This window comes from Crocuta crocuta, unplaced genomic scaffold (assembly GCF_008692635.1).
Source record: "Crocuta crocuta isolate KB4526 unplaced genomic scaffold, BGI_CrCroc_1.0 scaffold286, whole genome shotgun sequence".
In the NCBI taxonomy this organism is placed as follows: domain Eukaryota; kingdom Metazoa; phylum Chordata; class Mammalia; order Carnivora; family Hyaenidae; genus Crocuta; species Crocuta crocuta.
Genome location: NW_027530979.1, coordinates 277,489 through 296,495, shown reverse-complemented (window position 1 = coordinate 296,495; position 19,007 = coordinate 277,489). Strand labels below are relative to the sequence as shown.

The following is a 19,007-nucleotide window of genomic DNA, read 5'->3' as shown; positions in this document are numbered from 1 at the left end:
AAAAAAGTAAAATAAAAAAAAAAAAAAAAAAAAAAAAAAAAAAAAGAGTCTGTTAATGGTGTGCAGAAAGACCAAAGCAGAAGTACACAGAAGAAGAGTTGTGGATTTGGTACAGCAGTGACATAAGATTGCCAAAGCTGAACTTAACATTTGCAGATAATTTCTTTTTTGTTCTTAAGATTTTTTTTTAATGTTTATTTATTTTTGAGAGACAGAGCATGAGCACGGAAGGGGCAGAGAGGGAGACACAGAATCCGAAGCAGGCTACAGGCTCTGAGCTGGCAGCACACAGCCCAAAGTGGGGTTCGAACCCATGAACCACGAGATCATGACCTGAGTTGAAGTTGGAGGCTTAACCAACTGAGCCACCCAGGTGTCCCTACAGAGAATTTCCTAAGGCTAGACTTGCAAGCAATAAAAGAGGAATAAAACTGACTTGATTTTTTTCCCTAAAATTGTACCCATCAGGATACAAAACTCATTTCTTTAGGTAAGACACATCATAGATATGGTCTCAGATACGTTAGAATGGTTCAAATTTCAGAAAATTTTGATAAAGACAATCTGTTAAAAGTCAAATTTTGAGTTAATCTATATGCCTTTATAAGACATTATGAAAGTAAAAATCACATACTAAAAAAATTTAAGTCTGTGTGTCCTGATGTGTAGATTTGAGATATGACCTCTGTAATTTGTATGTTCAGGTAACTCTGGAAGCTAGACTTGGAATATATCATACGTAACACACCTCTGAACATACTTTCAGAACCAAATGTGTCTATAAATTTGAAATCTGCACTGTATTATACAAATCTGTCAAACTTCCTTAATATATAAACTTAAAATTTTAAGCATGATTTAGTTCATTATGTTAAAAGAACCAAAATTTGTTAAAGTGACTACAGTTGACCCCTGAATGACATGAGTTTGAACTGCGCAAGTCCACTTATATGTGGATTTCTTTTGATAAATATAGTATAGTACTATAAATGGATTTTTCTCTTCCTTATGATTTTCTTAACATTACGTTTCCTCTAGCTTACTTTATTGTAAGAATACATAGTATAGGATACATGTAACATATAAACATATATGTTAATAGACCGTTTATGTTATTGGTAAGGCTTTTGGTCAACAGGAGTTAAGTTTCCAGAAAGTCAAAAGCTATTACACGAATTTTTGACTATGGTAGGAGGGAGGATCAGCACCCCTAACTCCCATATTTTCCAAGGGTCAACTGTATATATAATTGTTACTCTTGTTTTCAGGTGACAATTCTCTAGATTCTTTAACAAAATAAAATTTAAAATGTTTCAAGGAGGGGCACCTGGGTGGCTCAGCTGGTTAAGTGTCCAACTCTGGCTCAGGTCATGATCTCACCAACTTTTGAGTTTGAGCCCTGCATTGGGCTCTGTGCTGACAGGTCAGCCTGGATGGAAGCTGCTTCAGATTGTGTCTTCCTCTCTCTCTGCCCCTCTGCTGCTCAAGCTCTATGTCTCTCTCTGTCAAAAATAAATAAACTTAAAACGCCTGGGTGGCTCAGTTGGTTAAGCGTCCGACTTCAGCCTAGGTTATGATCTCGCCATTACTGAGTTCAAGCTCTGTGTAGGGCTGGGTCCTGATAGTCTGGGGCCTGTTTCAGATTCTGTTTCTCTCTCTCTTTCTCTCTGCCCCTCCATGACTTGCACTCTTTCTCTGTCTCTCTCTCAAAACTAAACATTTAAAAAATTAAAATAAATAAATAAATAAAAATGAAAAGGATTTTAAAGAAACTATTAAAATGTTTCTACACATGTGACAATTAAAATAATTATAATAAAAGGCATTTTGCATATAACTTGTTGAATATATTTTTGTGAAAAATTCATTTGGAATAATAAGATATACGAATGCTGGATCATCTAGCAGTTCTACCTTTAATTTTTTAAAGAGCTTCCATGCTGTTTTCCAGGGGCTGCACCAATTTACATTCCCACCAATAGTACACATAAGTTCCGTTTTCTCCATATACTTGCTGGCACTTCTTCTCTCTTGTCGTTTTGATAACAGGCATTCTAACAAGTGTGAGGTGATATCTCACAGTTTCGATTTGCATTTCCTTGATGACTGGTGATGCTGAGCATCTCTGCATATACCTACTGTCCATCTGTATGTCTCCTTTGGAAAAATGTCTATTTACTTTCTCTGTCCATTTTTGTTTGTGTTTTCTAGTTTCACTGAGAAATGACTGACATATATCACTGCATGAGTTTAAGATGTGTATAGCATGATGATTTGACTTACATATACTGTGAAATGATTATCATAGTAGGTTTAGTTAACATCCATCATACAATTTTTTTTAAAAAAGTACCAATAAAAAGAAAAAAACATCTCCTTATGATGAGAACTCTCAGGATCTCCTCTCTTAAGAACTTTCCTCTATATCATGCAGTAGTGTTAGCTGTAGTCATCATGTTTTACATTATATCCCTAGAATTTATTTATCTTATAACTGGAAGTTTATACCTTTTGACCACCTTTCTCCAATCCCCATCCCCCAACCTCGAACTTTAAATTCTCATAGTATTAATTAAATATCAGCTATAATGTTTAAAAAACATTTTTAACAACCAGTAAGGACAGGCAATCTGTCCTGAGAGACTGGCAACGATGCCAGGCTAATAGGCCGGTGTATTCCCTCGTTCCCACTTCAGACCATACCTGAGTTGAACTGTCCCAATATCTGGTTATCCATTATTCCATTTTTTCAGAGCACTACTAACATTACCTTAATTGATGTTGCATCAATTAATGATAATCTTGTTGTAGCTCTAATATATTTTGCCTATTCAGTCATAAGATCCTTGAAAGCATGAACTGTATCTTCAATATCTTTGCTGTCATGCACTTCACCGAATATAGTCCTTTATACAGTGTGTGATTTAGTAACTTTCTATTTGGTGAAAGAAAGAATGACTAAAAACTTTAATTGTATGTTAAGCTATCCTTATACAATAGTTTAGAATACTAGTGGGGATCATTTAAGGATCTATATATTTTCCTGCTCTTAAAACTGAAGTCTGGTCTTATCTACATTCTCATTCTCTACTGTTTAAAAAAAAAAAAATTATTATTAATGAACTTAAAATTTACACCAGACATCTAAAAATATTCACGATACAGCAAGAATCATAGAATTTGAAGGGATAAAATAGGATAAAACACCAGCAAAAACTTTTTTTGTGGAGGTAAGATGTGATTATAGACAAAAGAAATTTATTACATTAAGTTTGTATTATATTTTATAACGACTTAAGAATAGTTGTTTAACAATTTTCACACTTACCTGAAAAAATAGTATTAAAACAATCTAAGTATACAACATACCTGAGTTCTTAAAATTTCATTCTTTGACAACTGCATATCCCCAGTCAATTCTTTCACAACGATGCCCAGTGGCTCTAGACGTTTACTGAAGTAATTTGTCATTTCAGCTGCCAAGGCTTTCATTGGAGCAACATATACAATCTGTCGAAGAAAACACTATCTTGATGAATGAGCAAAACCTAGAAGGTCATTTGTTTCACAGCAGCCCATGTAAGTCACAATTTATTGTGAAATAGAACTGTAGCCACTAGGAGTAAAAAATCTTAATAGTGATATCTGAAAAGTACTTCTCTTTCTTGGAGAAGTGTGCGGCTACTTAAAGGACAATGAAATTTGTGTATATAGCCTCATCCCTCTGAAAACTGGTTCTGCTTCAAGGCTAAATGTATTTTCACAGCTTTTCACAGGGGTAATGGGATTTTCATAACACAAACAGGGAAGGCCTTAACAGTAATACAGAAAATCAAGAAGCAATCTTTACATGACATCATGACTATATCCTTTTTTCCCCAAGATTTCATATAACGTGTACAACTACAAATGAATTTAATTTTACAATTTAAAAAGTTGTGGTCTAACCTGTTCATTTCCTACCTTAAATTCATTCTTTCTGATAACACCTTGTTGAAAATGTTGGCGAATTTCATGTAAAACCGTAAGCATTGCAATGTTGGTCTTTCCAGCCCCAGTAGGGGCACAAATCAGCATGTTCTCATTGGTGTTATAGGCAGTCTCAAACACAATTGACTGGATTCTATTGAGTCTTCTCATTCCTTTAAAAGCCAGCTGCCCAATCTAGAGAGTGAGAGAAAAAGAAGGAAATAAATAAATGCCTCATTATAAATGATAGTAATGTGAAGGACCCATACAAAATATTAAATGCAAACAATTACTTCTTTTGATGAAAAAATGACTAATTTCTTCAGTCTCTCAGTATGTCCTATATTTACACCAAAGTATGTTCATTTGAGAACTCACAACTACTATATAATTCTAATGCATTTGGGAATTACTTACCCACTGAATTTGAAAAATATGATAATGATACTATTCCTGTATCTCTGTACACAATCTTAAGTACAAAACAGAAATAAAATGCAACAGGTATTTTTGACTTCTGATGATATTCTAGTTTAGTTAGAATGAAGCTGAATAACGAAAGTCCAAACAAGAAATTTCTTGGGTATATAAATCAATAGGGAATTCTGTTTCAATATGTTATAGATTTAAAAATACCTTTTTAAACAGCAGCCATAATAATAGAAACAATAGCTGTAGATTACATTTATTCAGAACTTATACTGTGATAAACATATTTGTGAGGACTTCGATATATTTAATTCTCAAAACAATTCTATGGTAAGGGTTCTTTTATTATGTCCTTTTAATAAAGAAGAAAATGAAGACAGAGTGACTAAATGATTTTTTCTAAGTCTTCCATATGAAAAGTCTTTAGAAATGAAAAGTACAATGTCTAAAAGCAAACAAAAAACTGACAGGATTAATGGCAGGAAACTGGAATAGTGATATTAACGTCAGAAAAAATAAATTTCAAAGCCAAGAATAAATACCAAGAATAAAGGAAGTCATTTAATAATGACAAAGAGATTAATTATAGTCAGAAAAGCTTACATACCTAATAACAGATCTTCAAAACACAGGACGCAAGAACTGATAGACATGCAAATGATTTCAACATCCTTCCCAACAGTTGACAGAACAAGAACGCATGAAAATCAACAAGGTTATAGTAGACTTGAACAGCACTATCAACCAATTTGACCTGACTGACATTTATTCACCTAACAACAGAATACAAATTCTTATCAAGTGTTCATGAAACATTAAAAAATATTGTAAATCTGCACGNATGAGCACTGAGTGTTATGTGGAAACTAATTTGACAACAAACTATTTGTAAAAAAATAAATAAAATTAAAAAATTAAAAAATAAAAAATAAATATTGTATATTCTGGGCTATAAAACAAGTTTCAATAAATTGAAAAGTAATTCAGACAAAACATATGCTCTGATAACAATGAATGCAATTAGAAATCTTTAACAGAAATATCCTTAGGAAATATCCAAATATTTGAAATTAAATAATACACTTCCTAAATAACTGATGGATGAAAGAAGAAATCAAAAGGAAATTAATAAGTATTCTTAACCGAAGGAAAAAGAAAGCTCGACATATCAGAATTTGTGGACACTGCTAAAAGTAATACTTAGGGAGAAATACATAGCACTAACAACCTATATGAAAAAAGAAAGGTTTTAAATGAAAAACTACATTTTCCAGAATAAGAAAATTAAAACCAAACTAAGGAGAATAAAGGAAGTAGTAAGGCTCAAAGCGGATATCAATGAAATGGAAAACAAAAATGCTCATTCTTTGAGAAGATCAACAAAACTGATTAATCTAGGCTGATTAGGAAAAAAAAGAGAAGACAGACATTACTGATGCCAAGAATGAGATTGGTGGCATCACTACAGATGCTACAGATATTTTAAGAATGGGGAAATTTTAATAAATAACTTTATGACAATAAATTTGACAACACAGATAAAATGGAGATCTTTCTAAAGGACACAGATAATCAAAGATCACTCAGGAAGAAATGTACAACTTAAATAACTCTGTACGTATTAAATAAATTAATAGGCTAAGATTAAAATCCTTCCCACAAAGAAAACTCCTGGCCCAGAGAGCTTCGTTGATAAATTCTATCTAACATTTAAGGAAGAAATAATACCAATTCTACATGTAGTTTTAGACTGTTCAGAAAAACTGCAAAGAAGAAAATACTCTCCAAATCATTCGCTGTGGCAAACATTTCCCTGGCATCAAAATAAGACAACATAAAATTACAGAAGAATACTCTTCATGAACACAGAGAAAAAATATACACAAAACTTGTATAATTCTACAACATAATAAGTTGATAATGTTATTACCAAGTGGATATTATCACAAAAATGCAGAGATAGTTTAACACTGAACACTCAGTAGGATTCACCATAGTAATAAGCTATAACAGAAAAACCACATCATTTCAATAATTGCAGGGAAAAAATCTGACAAAATCCCACATCCATTCCTGATTAAAAACAAGTCAAATCAAATCAAATCAAAACGCTTTCTGCAAACTAGAAATAGAAGGGAATTCCTCAGTCTGATAAAGGTGATATACAAAAACACTACAGTTTATACTATTCTTTAATGGTGAAACACTAAATGTTTTCCCCTAAAATTAGGAAGACAACAGGGATGTTGCACTCACCAGTTAACATTATACAGGTCATAATGCAATACTGGTCACTGCAATCCAGAATTTTTTTCTTTTTATTTAGAAATAAAAGCACTTACTTAGTAAAGAAGATAAACTGTCTTCACTTAGAGAAGACATGATTGTCTATGCAAAAAAATCTGATGGAATCTACAAAATATCATTCAACATAATATGTGATTTAAGAAGTTTGTGGGATATAAGTTCAACATTTTTTAAAGAGTTATATTTCTATATACTAGCAATGAAAATCTAAAGTAAAAAAAAATTAAAAAATCAATTACAATAGTATCAAAATTATTGTAAGGGATGAAAAACACTTATATACTAAAAACTATATAATTTTGCTAAGAGACAAAAAGAAATTCTATAAAAGATGCCAAATCTTCTCAAGTTGATCTATAAATCCAGTCAATTCCAATCAACATCTCAAGAGAGTTTTCTATGAAAATTAAGAAGCTGATCCTAAAATTCATATAGAAACTCATAGGACTTGGAAGATAGAAAACAAACTTTTAGAAAGGGCAAAGTAGAACAGCTAAAACTAACTGATTTCAAGGATTATTAAAAAGAACTAGAGAAATCAAGTCAGCATTGTATTAGCATAAAGATAAATTGACCAAGGAACAGAACAAGGAATCCACAAATAAACCCTCATATATACCAACAACAGATATTTGACAAAGTCTCAAAGCCAATACAGATGATGAAGGATAGTATTATTCAATAAATGATGCTGGAACAAATGGATATGTCCATAAAAAAACAAAAACAGAAACAAATTTGAATCTATACCTCCTACCATACAAAAATTAACTCAAAGTAGATCATTGACCTAAATGTAAAACTTAAAACTATAAAACTTGTACAAAAAAACAGAAGAGAAAAATTTCTGTGGTCTTGAGTTAGACCAAGTTATTTTAAATATACCATAATCTATAAACTACGAAATTGATAAACTGAACTTAAGTCAAATGAAAGACATGTAATCTTTAAAAGATTGTTAAAAAAATTAAAGAAGACAGCATGCCAGAAAATATTTGCAAAGTATACGTCTGATAAAAATCTTACACCGAGGATATATAAAGGATTCTCAGAACACAACAATAAGAAACCAAACAATCCAAGTTTTTAAACAGGCAAAAGATTTAAACAGTCAATTCACTAAAGAAAGTATCTGGATGGCATGCAAAAAGATGCTCAACAGTATTAGTCACTGGGGAAATGAAAGTTAAAATCATAGTGAGATAAGACTACACATCTATTAAAATAGCTACAATTTTAAGAAGTGCCCACTTCAAGTGCTGATGAGGGTGTGGAGGAAATGATATTCATAAAACTGCTGGTAGGTATCTAAAATAAAATATTCCAAACACTTTGGAAAACAATTTCACAATTTATTAAACATTAAACATATAATTAAACATATGGTTTGGCCATATACCACCTCCAGGTTTTACCAAGAGGAAAAAAAAAAAAATATGTACGTACAAAAACTTGTACTCATACACAAATGGTCATAGAAGCTTTATTTGTAATAGCCTAAATCCAGAAACAACTGAAATATCCATCAACAGATGAAGAAAATGTGGCATATTTATACAGTGGGATACTAATCAGCAATAAAATGGAAATCACTGAGATGTAACAAAATAAATGAATCTCATATATAGTTCATGGTTACATTTACATAAAAAAATCTAGAAAATCTAATCTATAGTGACAGCAGATTAGTTGATGCTTGCTGTGCCTCATCCTAAATTTGTGATTTAATCCTCTCAAATAATCTCAGAGCCTCAGTTTCTCTACTTTGGCAAAGGAGATTAATATTTACTGCATGGGGTAGGTTTGAATATGAAAGTGTTGGCATAATAAGCACCAATAATGTTTCTGTTTCTTAAATTTTAAAAAAGGCCTAGTTTGCTCCTTTTTACAAGAGAGTTTAGCAGATGAAACAATGAAAGTAGCCTAGTTTCTTCCTACCAGGGAAGTATGTCTTATTTTAGCATACAATGTGAGAGCTACCATTCAGGTGATCAATTAGTCATCTACCAATGAAAAAATTAAATATTTCTAAGCAAAAACTAATTAATTAATCAATCAATTAATTAAAAAATACTGTTGTATATATACACTTACTATCAACAGAACATACTGGCAAGAAACAGTAAGTTTAAAAAATAAAAACAAACAAACAAAAAAACCCTCCAAAAATTTACAAATTACTTCAAACATTTCATGTTCTGTTCCTTTCCCAAAAGATTTTTGTTTTTCACTTTGAATTTAGGAACTTAAATAAACAAATTTAATCAATAAACTTGTTGGTAAAAAATAAGAAGAATGGGCACCAACTGTAATTTAACAGTATTAAAAAAACATCACTGGAGAACTCAGTACATTTCAAACTGTGTCTATGGAGTAGTGGAACATGAGATAATTAAGTTAAAGTTCATTATGCACAAGGGATTTCTTGTATTTAAATGATATACAAATTACATACACAAATATCTTAAAGGTTAAAGTGAAAGAAAAGTGTGGTTTTATCAAAACTACTCAAAATTAGAATTGTCTATTAATAATTTTCATTATTTTATTTACACTTCGTACACTAGTGTCTAATTAAATGGCTCTAACAATCATTGCTTCCAAATATTTGCTATCTTCTAACTTAAAAGAAACATATGTATTGATTTTATACTAATAAATGCATAAAGCTAAAACTGCAATAAGTAGCCTGTTAGTATTTGCTTTTAAACAGAAAACTGAGTGTCTCATGGCTCATTTATCATAAGGCTTTATGTTCAGCCCAGAGAGCCATTATAAATAAACACCATTCTCCCTCTTAATTAGTAGAAGCATGTTTTAAAACATATCGTAATCAGCAGATCAAAACATAATTTAAATATTACAAGTTTTGGGTCATATGGGTGGCTCAGTCAGTTAAATGTCAGACTCGACTTTGGTTCAGGTTATGATCTCACAGTTTGTGAGTTCGAGCCCCTGCACTGACAGTGCAGAGCCTACGTTGGGACCCTCTCTCTCTGTCTTTCTCTCTCTCTGTCTCTGCCACCTCTCTCCCCACCCAACTGCATTCTCTCTCATAATAAATAAACTTAGAAAATATATTACAAGTCTTATCCTAAATCCACTTGTCTACATACATATATTTTGGATTCATCAGACTACTAACCTTCCAGGAAATGACATGACTTGGTTATACAATTCTAGGAAAATATATATGTTTCAAATATCCCTTATAAAGTACTGACTACACAGGCTGCTGTCAAGCACACATTTTACTTTAAAAAACAATATGGATGATATTATTTATCTGGAAGAACAAAAATGTACATTAAATATACTGCATTAACTGTTTATAATAATGAAATAAGGTATCTATATTGTCGGTCAATTAAAATGCATTAACTAGGTATTTGAGATGAAGCCAGGACCATGCTGCCCTCCCTGAGCTAGTGTATCATATGATAATGCTTAAAATCATTCCAACAACAAAGATTACAATTTCAGCATATAATTAGGAAAACTTATATAGATACCAAAGACATACACTATATAATTTTCATAGGTTAAGTTTCACCTGGATCTCAGTAGCATGTGGCTTAGGCTCAACATTTCAGAATCAGAGACAACTGCCACTCAGTATATTCTGTGAGAGCTTTGTCTTAATAATAAATACAATAACATTAATAAATGTGCACCCACTTGAAAATGCACTGAAAAAATTACTGAATTCTGCTAATTAAGTGAAAAGAAAATAGTCTATGGCCAGTTTCTCTTTACTGAAGAGTCGTGTATTTTAATGGTTCATGATAATAATTCATTTTGAACCAGACAATCTGGGTAGAGGAAATTAAATCTTAGCAACAAAAGACCTCCGGAGAATAATCTACTATTAAATCTTTGAAGGAAGTAAGATTGTAAGATTTTGTGAAACTCAAGTTAGGTATTTTATAAAATGAAATGGATCCAAGTTTTATTACATGTGACAAAAAGTCATATGAAATCATAATGCATAATTCATAACCCTTTCATATTATTTAATTGAATGTATTTACACCATTATAATAGTATCTGGAAATATTTAATATGCCCCTAAGTATCAATTCCTAAAAATTCTTTCACACTGAAAATATTCCATCTAAGAAGCACAACAAAAAAAATAAAATAAACTCTACTAAATAAATGAGACTTCTAAATATACTTAAGTACATGACAACAAAATGATAAATAAGAAGCTATTCACATCTTGAAGAGAAAAAGAAAAAATCTGAGAGAATAACAAACAATAGCAATACCACATTTAATGAGAATAATGGGAATCAGAGAGTACACTAATCTCTTCTTGGAAGGTGAAGGTACCTTCCTTGTTCCTAAGTTGCAGCTAAGGTTTGAATGCTAAGGAAAACTGAAGAAAAAGTTGTTAAGAGGGAATTTTAAAAGATAAACAAAACTTTGGCTACAGATAACAAACTCCACTGATAAACCGTTGAGATTGAACATCTGGTTTTCTACTATGCATTCCTAACAACAATTTAGTAAGTTAGATGTCACTCAGAAGTGACACCCAAATGCTGTGCCAATAGTCCCATTCACAATATACAAGAAGATAGTAAAAATCATGGTTTAATCTTAGTTAGGGGTTTGATTTGGCTAGGTTTGGTTTGCTTGTAATTAGACGGAAATACCATAATAAGACAGGACTGCTTTCACCAAACCAGTATTATAATTACACAAATTTAGAGGCTAAACACAGAGGTAAAATTGAAGGTTAAGAATCTGGTATTTTCTATTTAGTTGATAAATTATTTTCACAAGGGAGATGAACTCCTACTGACATGTACCTAAGTATACTTCCAGATGTCAGTGTAAGTGTCATAGCTTAAAAATGTAAGACACCATTATTTATTTGGTATTACAAACAGCCTTTTTGGTCCAAATTGTGGGACCTGCCTTCTAACAAACAGCTGCACTACCAATCATGGCAATAAAACAGAAGCACAACAGTCTCTGTCAAATTCTGTTGAATCCTACAAAGAAAATGTCATTTTCAGCTTCTTGGCTGATATTTAGGGTAATAACTGGTTTCAGCTCTGACTTTAACCTTTAAGGTACTTCCACTAGCTTACTTAGAATCTTCAGAAAAAGTGAAGTATTTTGGCACTTAGATGGTCAAGCTCACAAAATGTCATAGATACTAAATTATGGGTAATTCTTAATTTAAATTTTCTTACAGTATATATGACCTTAAATTTTCTAAAACTAATTAAATAAGGCAAGTATGTCACTTTATACATCTCCTTAAACAAGAAAATTTCATCAAGAGAATCCTCAGATGAATTGTTCTGAGCAATAAGGGACTACTTCCACTTGCATTTAATCTCACATTATTGGAATGCCAGTATGATTTCAAGTCAAGAATTCATTTAAGTAATAATAACTCAGCAAAATAATGTATTATATAAATAAAAGTATTAATGACTTATTTGAAGTGGCCAGTTCAATACACAAATGTGTGTATGTGTATTTCAATGCTTACGAACATCCTTAGTACTGGGGGTGCCTGGGTGGCTCAGTCAGTTAAGCATCCGACTCAAGCTCAGGTCATGATCTCACAGTTTGTGAGTTCGAGCCCCGTGTCAGGCTCTGTGCTGACAGCATGGAGCCTGAAGCCTGCTTCAGATTCTGTGTCTCCCTCTCTCTCTGTCCCTTCCCCATTACACTGTCTTTCTCTTTCTCTCTCTCAAAAATAAATAAATATTTAAAAAATTTTTTAAAAAAGAACATCCTTAGTACTGACTTTCTGAAGATCACAAATTTTAAAATACATAAATTGGTACTTTTTAAAATTGCTAATATTTTAAATACACAATGTAACATCATTAACTCATTCCTATAAAATATAACATTTGAGAACTACTGATTTAATGAGGAAACAAGTTGTAAAGTGGACTTATAAATTACTGCCTTAAACTGAAACTTATTGCTTGTTTCCCTACATGAGATCTGAAGCTCACATAGAAGGGTTTCAAATACACCAAACAAACCATTCAAATAGTAGGATAAGGATCGGGTCAAAGACTGCTTAGGCTGTGCTGAGGAGGCCAGTGCTTTGAAAAGAGGATTCTCATACTTGGGGCAGGGAGTGTGGATGCCTTCTAAAATGACAGATTTCTAGGACTCAACCCCTGAGTTCTTCATTCATTTGACTAGGGGAGGAATAGAAATGTGTACAGTTCTTTATAGCATCTCAAGTGATAATTAAAGCCCAAGCAAGAGTGAGAACTGTTACCCTAACTTTCCTACCCACTCCCAACAAAGTGACTAGGTTTTCTTAGTCATCTGTTTTTTGTTTGTTTGTTTTTAAAGCTTACTTATTTTGAGAGAGAGAGAAAGAGAGAATAGGAGCTGGGGAGGGGCAGACAGTGAGGGAGACACAGAATCCGAAGTAGGTTCCAGGTTCTGTGCTGTCAGCACAGAGCCCAACGGAGGGCTCAAATCCATGAGTCATGAGATCATGACCTGAGCCAAAGTTGGACGTTTAATAGACTGAGCCACTCAGGCACCCTAGTCGTCAGTTTTTTTTTTTTTTTAAATAATTTTTAACACAACCTACTCTAGAAAGAACAAAGTGCATTTTACTCAGAAAAAACTTGTTTGAAACATGTATCAAGTTAGAAGGCATACATTTAGTAAAGGGGTCCCTAAAAGAAAGATGTTTTGCTTAAACCTCTTTTACAGTATGTAGAAACTTGAAAAGATAAGCAAAACATTTCAAGGAAGATATTACAAAAATTATGTAATAAAACATGATATTATAGAGATTAGTTAAGAATACATTGAGACTTCTTCGGATGCCTGGGTGGCTCAGTCAGTTAAGCGTCCGAAATTGGCTCAGGTCGTTATCTCACAGATCGTGTGTTCAAGCCCCGCATAGGGCTTCGTGCTGCTGGCTAGCTCAGAGCCTGGGGCCTGCTTCAGATTCTGTATCTTCCTCTCTCTCTGACCCTCCCCTGCTCATGATGTTTCTCTCTCTCTCTCTCTCTCTCAGAAAATAAATAAAACATTAAAAAAAAAAGAATACATTGAGACTTCTTCATATAATGATTTCCCCTGATATATTTAAAATTATTCCAAACTTATATAATTATTATTTTCATGAAGTTGATTGACAGTGTAACAGCTTGTAGAGGATGTGAAAAGCAAAGTAGCCTATGTTTAGTCACTGTTATACATGCACCACTGGATGAAATTTAAACTTGCCCTCTGTAAACTTGCTTGCAGGGTTATAAGAAGGGATTACGTTTTAAAAATGCATTATAATGTACTTAATGAAATGTGCAGTATTAACAAAAGAAAGGAGTCACTTTGCTTTATCTTTATTAATTTAAAACTGTTTTCTATATTCCTTCAATATTCATCTTTGCGTAATTTTGAAAAGTTATTTATACCAAAAATAATTCTACTCTTATCAATATCACTTAAGTAAAAGACTCAAAGTGTACCCTATTTAGATAAAACAACAGAAAATTCAGCTATCAATATGAGAACAGTTTATATAATTATTATTCAGGCTAGGAATTTACTCATCATTTAAAATGTATCGCAGACATCATTACACATTTTATGTGTGTTGATCATATAATCTTTAAAATAAATCATCTGATGAGAAAAACTGAAATTTGGAGGTGCTATGTAACTTGATCCACATGACAAAACCTGCCAATAGTGAAAGGTGGAATTTAAGGCTAATTCTATTTGCCTAACTGGACAAAGTTTATTTAAAGGCAGGATCATAATTCTAAACTGCTTTGTGCTTATCATACCTCCCAAGCACAATGGCTTGTATCAATCAGGAGCTCAGGAAATAATTACTGATGACTGACTGATAACCAATCCATGCATATTTCTTGAGAAAAACAATAAAAATCTATAAATAGCAATACAATCATATCAAACATCTGTGTTTATTATAAGAGGTCTGTGTAACCACAATGCACAGATATATTGAAAGATATGGACTAAGTCTATTTCTAAAGTAATTTGAAATTCTCACATTACAAGTTAAAGTCATCTACTTTTCAGACTTCTGAATTCATTTGAGTTCTAAAATTATCATTCTGGGAAAGCACAATATGTTTGAGGCTTTTAATATCTCTTCTAGTTTCTTGCCATAAAATCAATAAAGTGTAGGCTGTAAAGAAAGTTCTGTTGTTAGATTTCTCCTAGCTAGAGGCGCAGATGTGAGTTATAACTCTCTCTCGTTTAGCAGTTTTTTCTCAAATAGCTGATGCCCTGTTCCTAGTTAGCTGTTTGCAAGTGTTCCCAGAAGACTTTATCGTACTACAATCCTGAAGAAGTTCAGGGCATACAGATAAAATTAATTCTTCTCTATAAGGAAAAAAATAGAATTTCACTTCAAAAAAGATCTAGCTGTTTCATATATTTGAACTATAGTGCACTTTCATAAAAACTAAACATTACTTTTCAATCATAATTCAAATACTTGCTGGGAGTCACAAATAAATAAAAAATATTATTTATAACTTTATAAGAAAGCTATCCAATAGAGCAAATTTTTACATAATGAACCTTTATTGACCTCCAAAACAAGAAAATACAGTGTATCAAAAGGTTGCTTTTCACACATACCAGACTGAATACATCAAAATCTCTAATTACTTTTGGGAGTAAGCTGAGAAATTTTTAAGTTTGTCCTTACAGTTTCCATAGCAATACCTCACACACTACTCTAATCATAAAACAGTGGCCCTCCTGACAGTGACCAAGTCTTTATAACAGAAACACCATTTTAAAGTTTCTACAGAACAAGTAGTATGGACAAGACATCTCTAATATTTTATACCAGGTCCACACAAAGTTTTCATTATGAAATCAAGAAATGCATCTTTCTCTGTATAACCCACACCAGCTCACTTAAAAAACACAATGCTAAATTCATTGTCGATGTTCAGATAAGGTACAATTCTCCCAGATCACAGCAGTCACGAAACAACTCAAGGCTTCTGTTTTCCAAGAAATTTTCAAAAACAGCTTTGGCCTGCACTAATCCCTTTGCCTTCTGTATAAGATGGATTAAATTTGTACCACTGACTTTGTATTTCGTGCATTCCACAGTATATTGTTTGTAAAGATTAGCACAGATGTATTCTTATGTCCTCAGCTATGTTGCAAGCTCACACAGGAGAGGAGAAATACTCTGTATTTCTTTTTTTTTCATTTTTAACAATGTCTGTCAAGTTACAGGTGTATAAAAAATGTAAGGGGAGGGGCAGAGAGAGAGGGAGAGAACCTCAAGCAGTCTCCATTATGTCAGCACAGAGCCCCACACAGGGTTTGATCCTACAAACCATGAGATCATGCTTAAGAGAAGTCAGAGAGAACGCTTTCATGTTTTAAGATAGAATGTGATAGATTAATATCATTAGTGTGTTATGAGAAAATAACATGGAATTAGAATTCTATGACCAGCAAAAATATCTTTCAAGAACACAGGTAAAATAAAGGCATTTTGGTTAATAAAAATTAAGAGATTTTGCCAGTACCGGACTCACTAAAGAAAGTTCAGGCACAGAAAAGTCACAGAACATGAACACACAGATGGAATTAAGAAACAATGAGCAAAATATACAGGTAAACCCAAATAATTACTGACTGCAATTATAATAATAGCAGTAACAACAATATTTGGTATAAAACTAAAACAAGATAGAACTAAAATATGTGACAACAATATCAAAGAAGCTTAGGAAGGGAGTGAATAGAAATTAAAAATTTTAACAATCTTATTTTGTAATATTTTTAAATCTATTCAATGCTTAGGAAATATTAAAAAAAAAAATGGAACCAAGGTTCCAGGTATCAAACCTCGGAGGGTAGAAAGTTCTTAGATGGCTCTTTCTCTTGGGGTCTCTCAATCCTGGCATCATTGACATTTTGGTAAATGTCTACAAGGCTGTCATGTGCACTGTGGAATGTTCAGCAGCATCCTGGCTTCTCTTCTCTAGATGCCAGAACCCTCTTATGTGACAAAAATGTCTCCAGATATTGCTAAACGTCTTTTGCAAGGATGGTGGTGAGCAGAGGGGTGCCCAGTGTAAACCATTATTATAGGTAAAGAATGGGGAAAAAAGGGGGTGGAATCAACTCCTCCTTCTTTTCTCATTTTACTTAAGACCTTACTTCAGAGTAGAGATCTCACTTTTCTTATAACTATGAAAACAGGACTTTTTCCTTCCTTTGATAACAACTGATTCTGGAATGCAATAAACTATTGGCCTTCTCCAGAGAGAAGGCGGAAAACATATCTTTTAACTTGCTATAATTCTCAATTTCCACACTTACCTCCTGCTTTTGTTTCAAAATGAAAAATAAAATCCACAAATAAACACTGAAGATTCTGTTAAAACACAGGTATTTCATGAGCTTTGATGGAATAATAATTCTCAACTGCATCAGCTTCTGGCCTACTTCATTCCCTTAAAGCTGAATTTCTCCATTTGGGAGATAGTTTTATTGTAAAAATATATATAATCAGAAAGAGAATTGATAGCTCCAGAGATCTCCAAACAGCACAAGCATATGTGCACCTAATAGGTGCACAAGTATTAAAAAAAACCTTTTTTTTGTTATTAGAAATCTTAATATCTTACAAAGACTGTAAAAGCAAAAAGAATAACAATGTCTTCTGGGGTTTATAAAGATGCATAAGTAATCTACATCTACATGTTTGTTCATTTGTTTGTTTTAATGATAATACATGCTGAAAAATTTAGCAAACAAATATATTAGAATCAGGATTCGCATGGCTCCAATCTCCGGGTAAAGGTAGGCATGTATTAGAATTTGTCAAAATGATTAGAAATTTAATGTGTGCTACATCATTTCTTTCCCCATGAAATTTATGAAATCTTCTTTGCTAAGATCCCTATCAGTGCAAAAAAGATTGTAAACACACTTTTCAACATTCAACATTATATTTTGTTATTTCTTGATACTACCTCTTAAAAAGGCAGGGAGTGACTCAAGGCCATGGTTCTGATGAAACTGATGATATGCTTGACAGTGTAATAACCAGCCTGTGAGCTGTTTCAGGAAAGGCTTTGGGAGCATGTCCAGACTTTAGCAACATTTCATCCTTTTCAAAGTGGTCTCATGAAAAAAATCTACACTCTAAAGTGTTTTTCTGGGTGCTTATTTAGCTTTCTTGCCTTTATAATTTGATTGAATCAAGCTGTGCCAACAAACTCAGGCTTTAAGATTCCCAGCTCGTGTACAGAAAACAAAGTAAAACCAAAGGGAAAGTAATTTCTTTTGAGGAAGCAAGAGCAGGGGGGGGACGGGCAGAGAGAGGAGGAGAGAATCCCTGTGCAGAGACCGATGTGGGGCTCAACTCATAAACACTGAAGTTATGATCTAACCGAAATCAGGAGTTGGATGCTTAACCGACTAAGCCACCCAGGTGACCCAGTAATACTTTTTATATTTACTATTTGACTTTTTTCAAAATGTCTGACTTGAAAAACCACAGATGTCAATAATAATAATGACTGGTTTCTTTAACTGCTGTCAATTAATTAGAAACTACTCTAGATGTCTTAATAGAATGACTATAAATTTAGTTCCTCCTGATCTTGTATAATAGTATCCAATAATATTCCACATATGTTTGGAAGGAAAGAATAGCGACTAGCATAAATGAACACAGAAGTACTAAGCATAAGCATAATTTCCAAACTAACAATAAGTCTTTTCATTTTATCCATACACCTACCTGACAATGTTAGTTTTCATCAGTACATTTTTCATTTTAAGCTAACATTTTAGCTAAAATGTATTAAGTACCCAACACTCTGCAGAGTGTTTTACGTATATTAATCCTCACCATTAAACTATGAGGTGGGTACTATTATCCTAATTTTACAAATGAAAACTGAATTGCAGAAAGGATAGTAACTAGCCCAAAATCTCACAGCTAGAAAGTGGGGAGTCTGAGTCAAACTAGGTCAGCCTGGAATCAGAGGTTCTGCTCTTAACTAGTAAGGTGCTCTGCCTCCTGAACTTTATATAAACCTTTCCTTTTCTTCTATTCCTCAACTTGGGAAATGACACTATCACTTACCCATGGTGCCCTGGACATCATTCTAGATTCAAACAAAAACTTGGATATCATTCTGGAGTCCTCTCTCTGCTTCATCCCCTCTCATTTAATCAGTCATCAGATCTTATATATACTGGTACCTAAATTATTCTCCATTATTCCATTTTTCATGTAGGCTGCCACTTTCTCAATTCAGGTGCTCAGCATT

General features: G+C 32.8%; 1 protein-coding gene across 1 annotated transcript in view; it reads right to left on the bottom strand.

The window, feature by feature from the left end:
* The window catches only part of ASCC3 (activating signal cointegrator 1 complex subunit 3), a 328,548-nt gene that overhangs the window by 233,584 nt on the left and 75,957 nt on the right, over window positions 1-19,007 (bottom strand). Inside the window, exons 9-10 of the mRNA XM_077770165.1 lie at window positions 3,964-4,164; window positions 3,370-3,510 (exon numbers count right to left, since the gene is read on the bottom strand). Coding sequence (XP_077626291.1) covers window positions 3,370-3,510; window positions 3,964-4,164 — 342 coding nt within the window. The remainder of the gene's footprint in view (window positions 1-3,369; window positions 3,511-3,963; window positions 4,165-19,007) is intronic.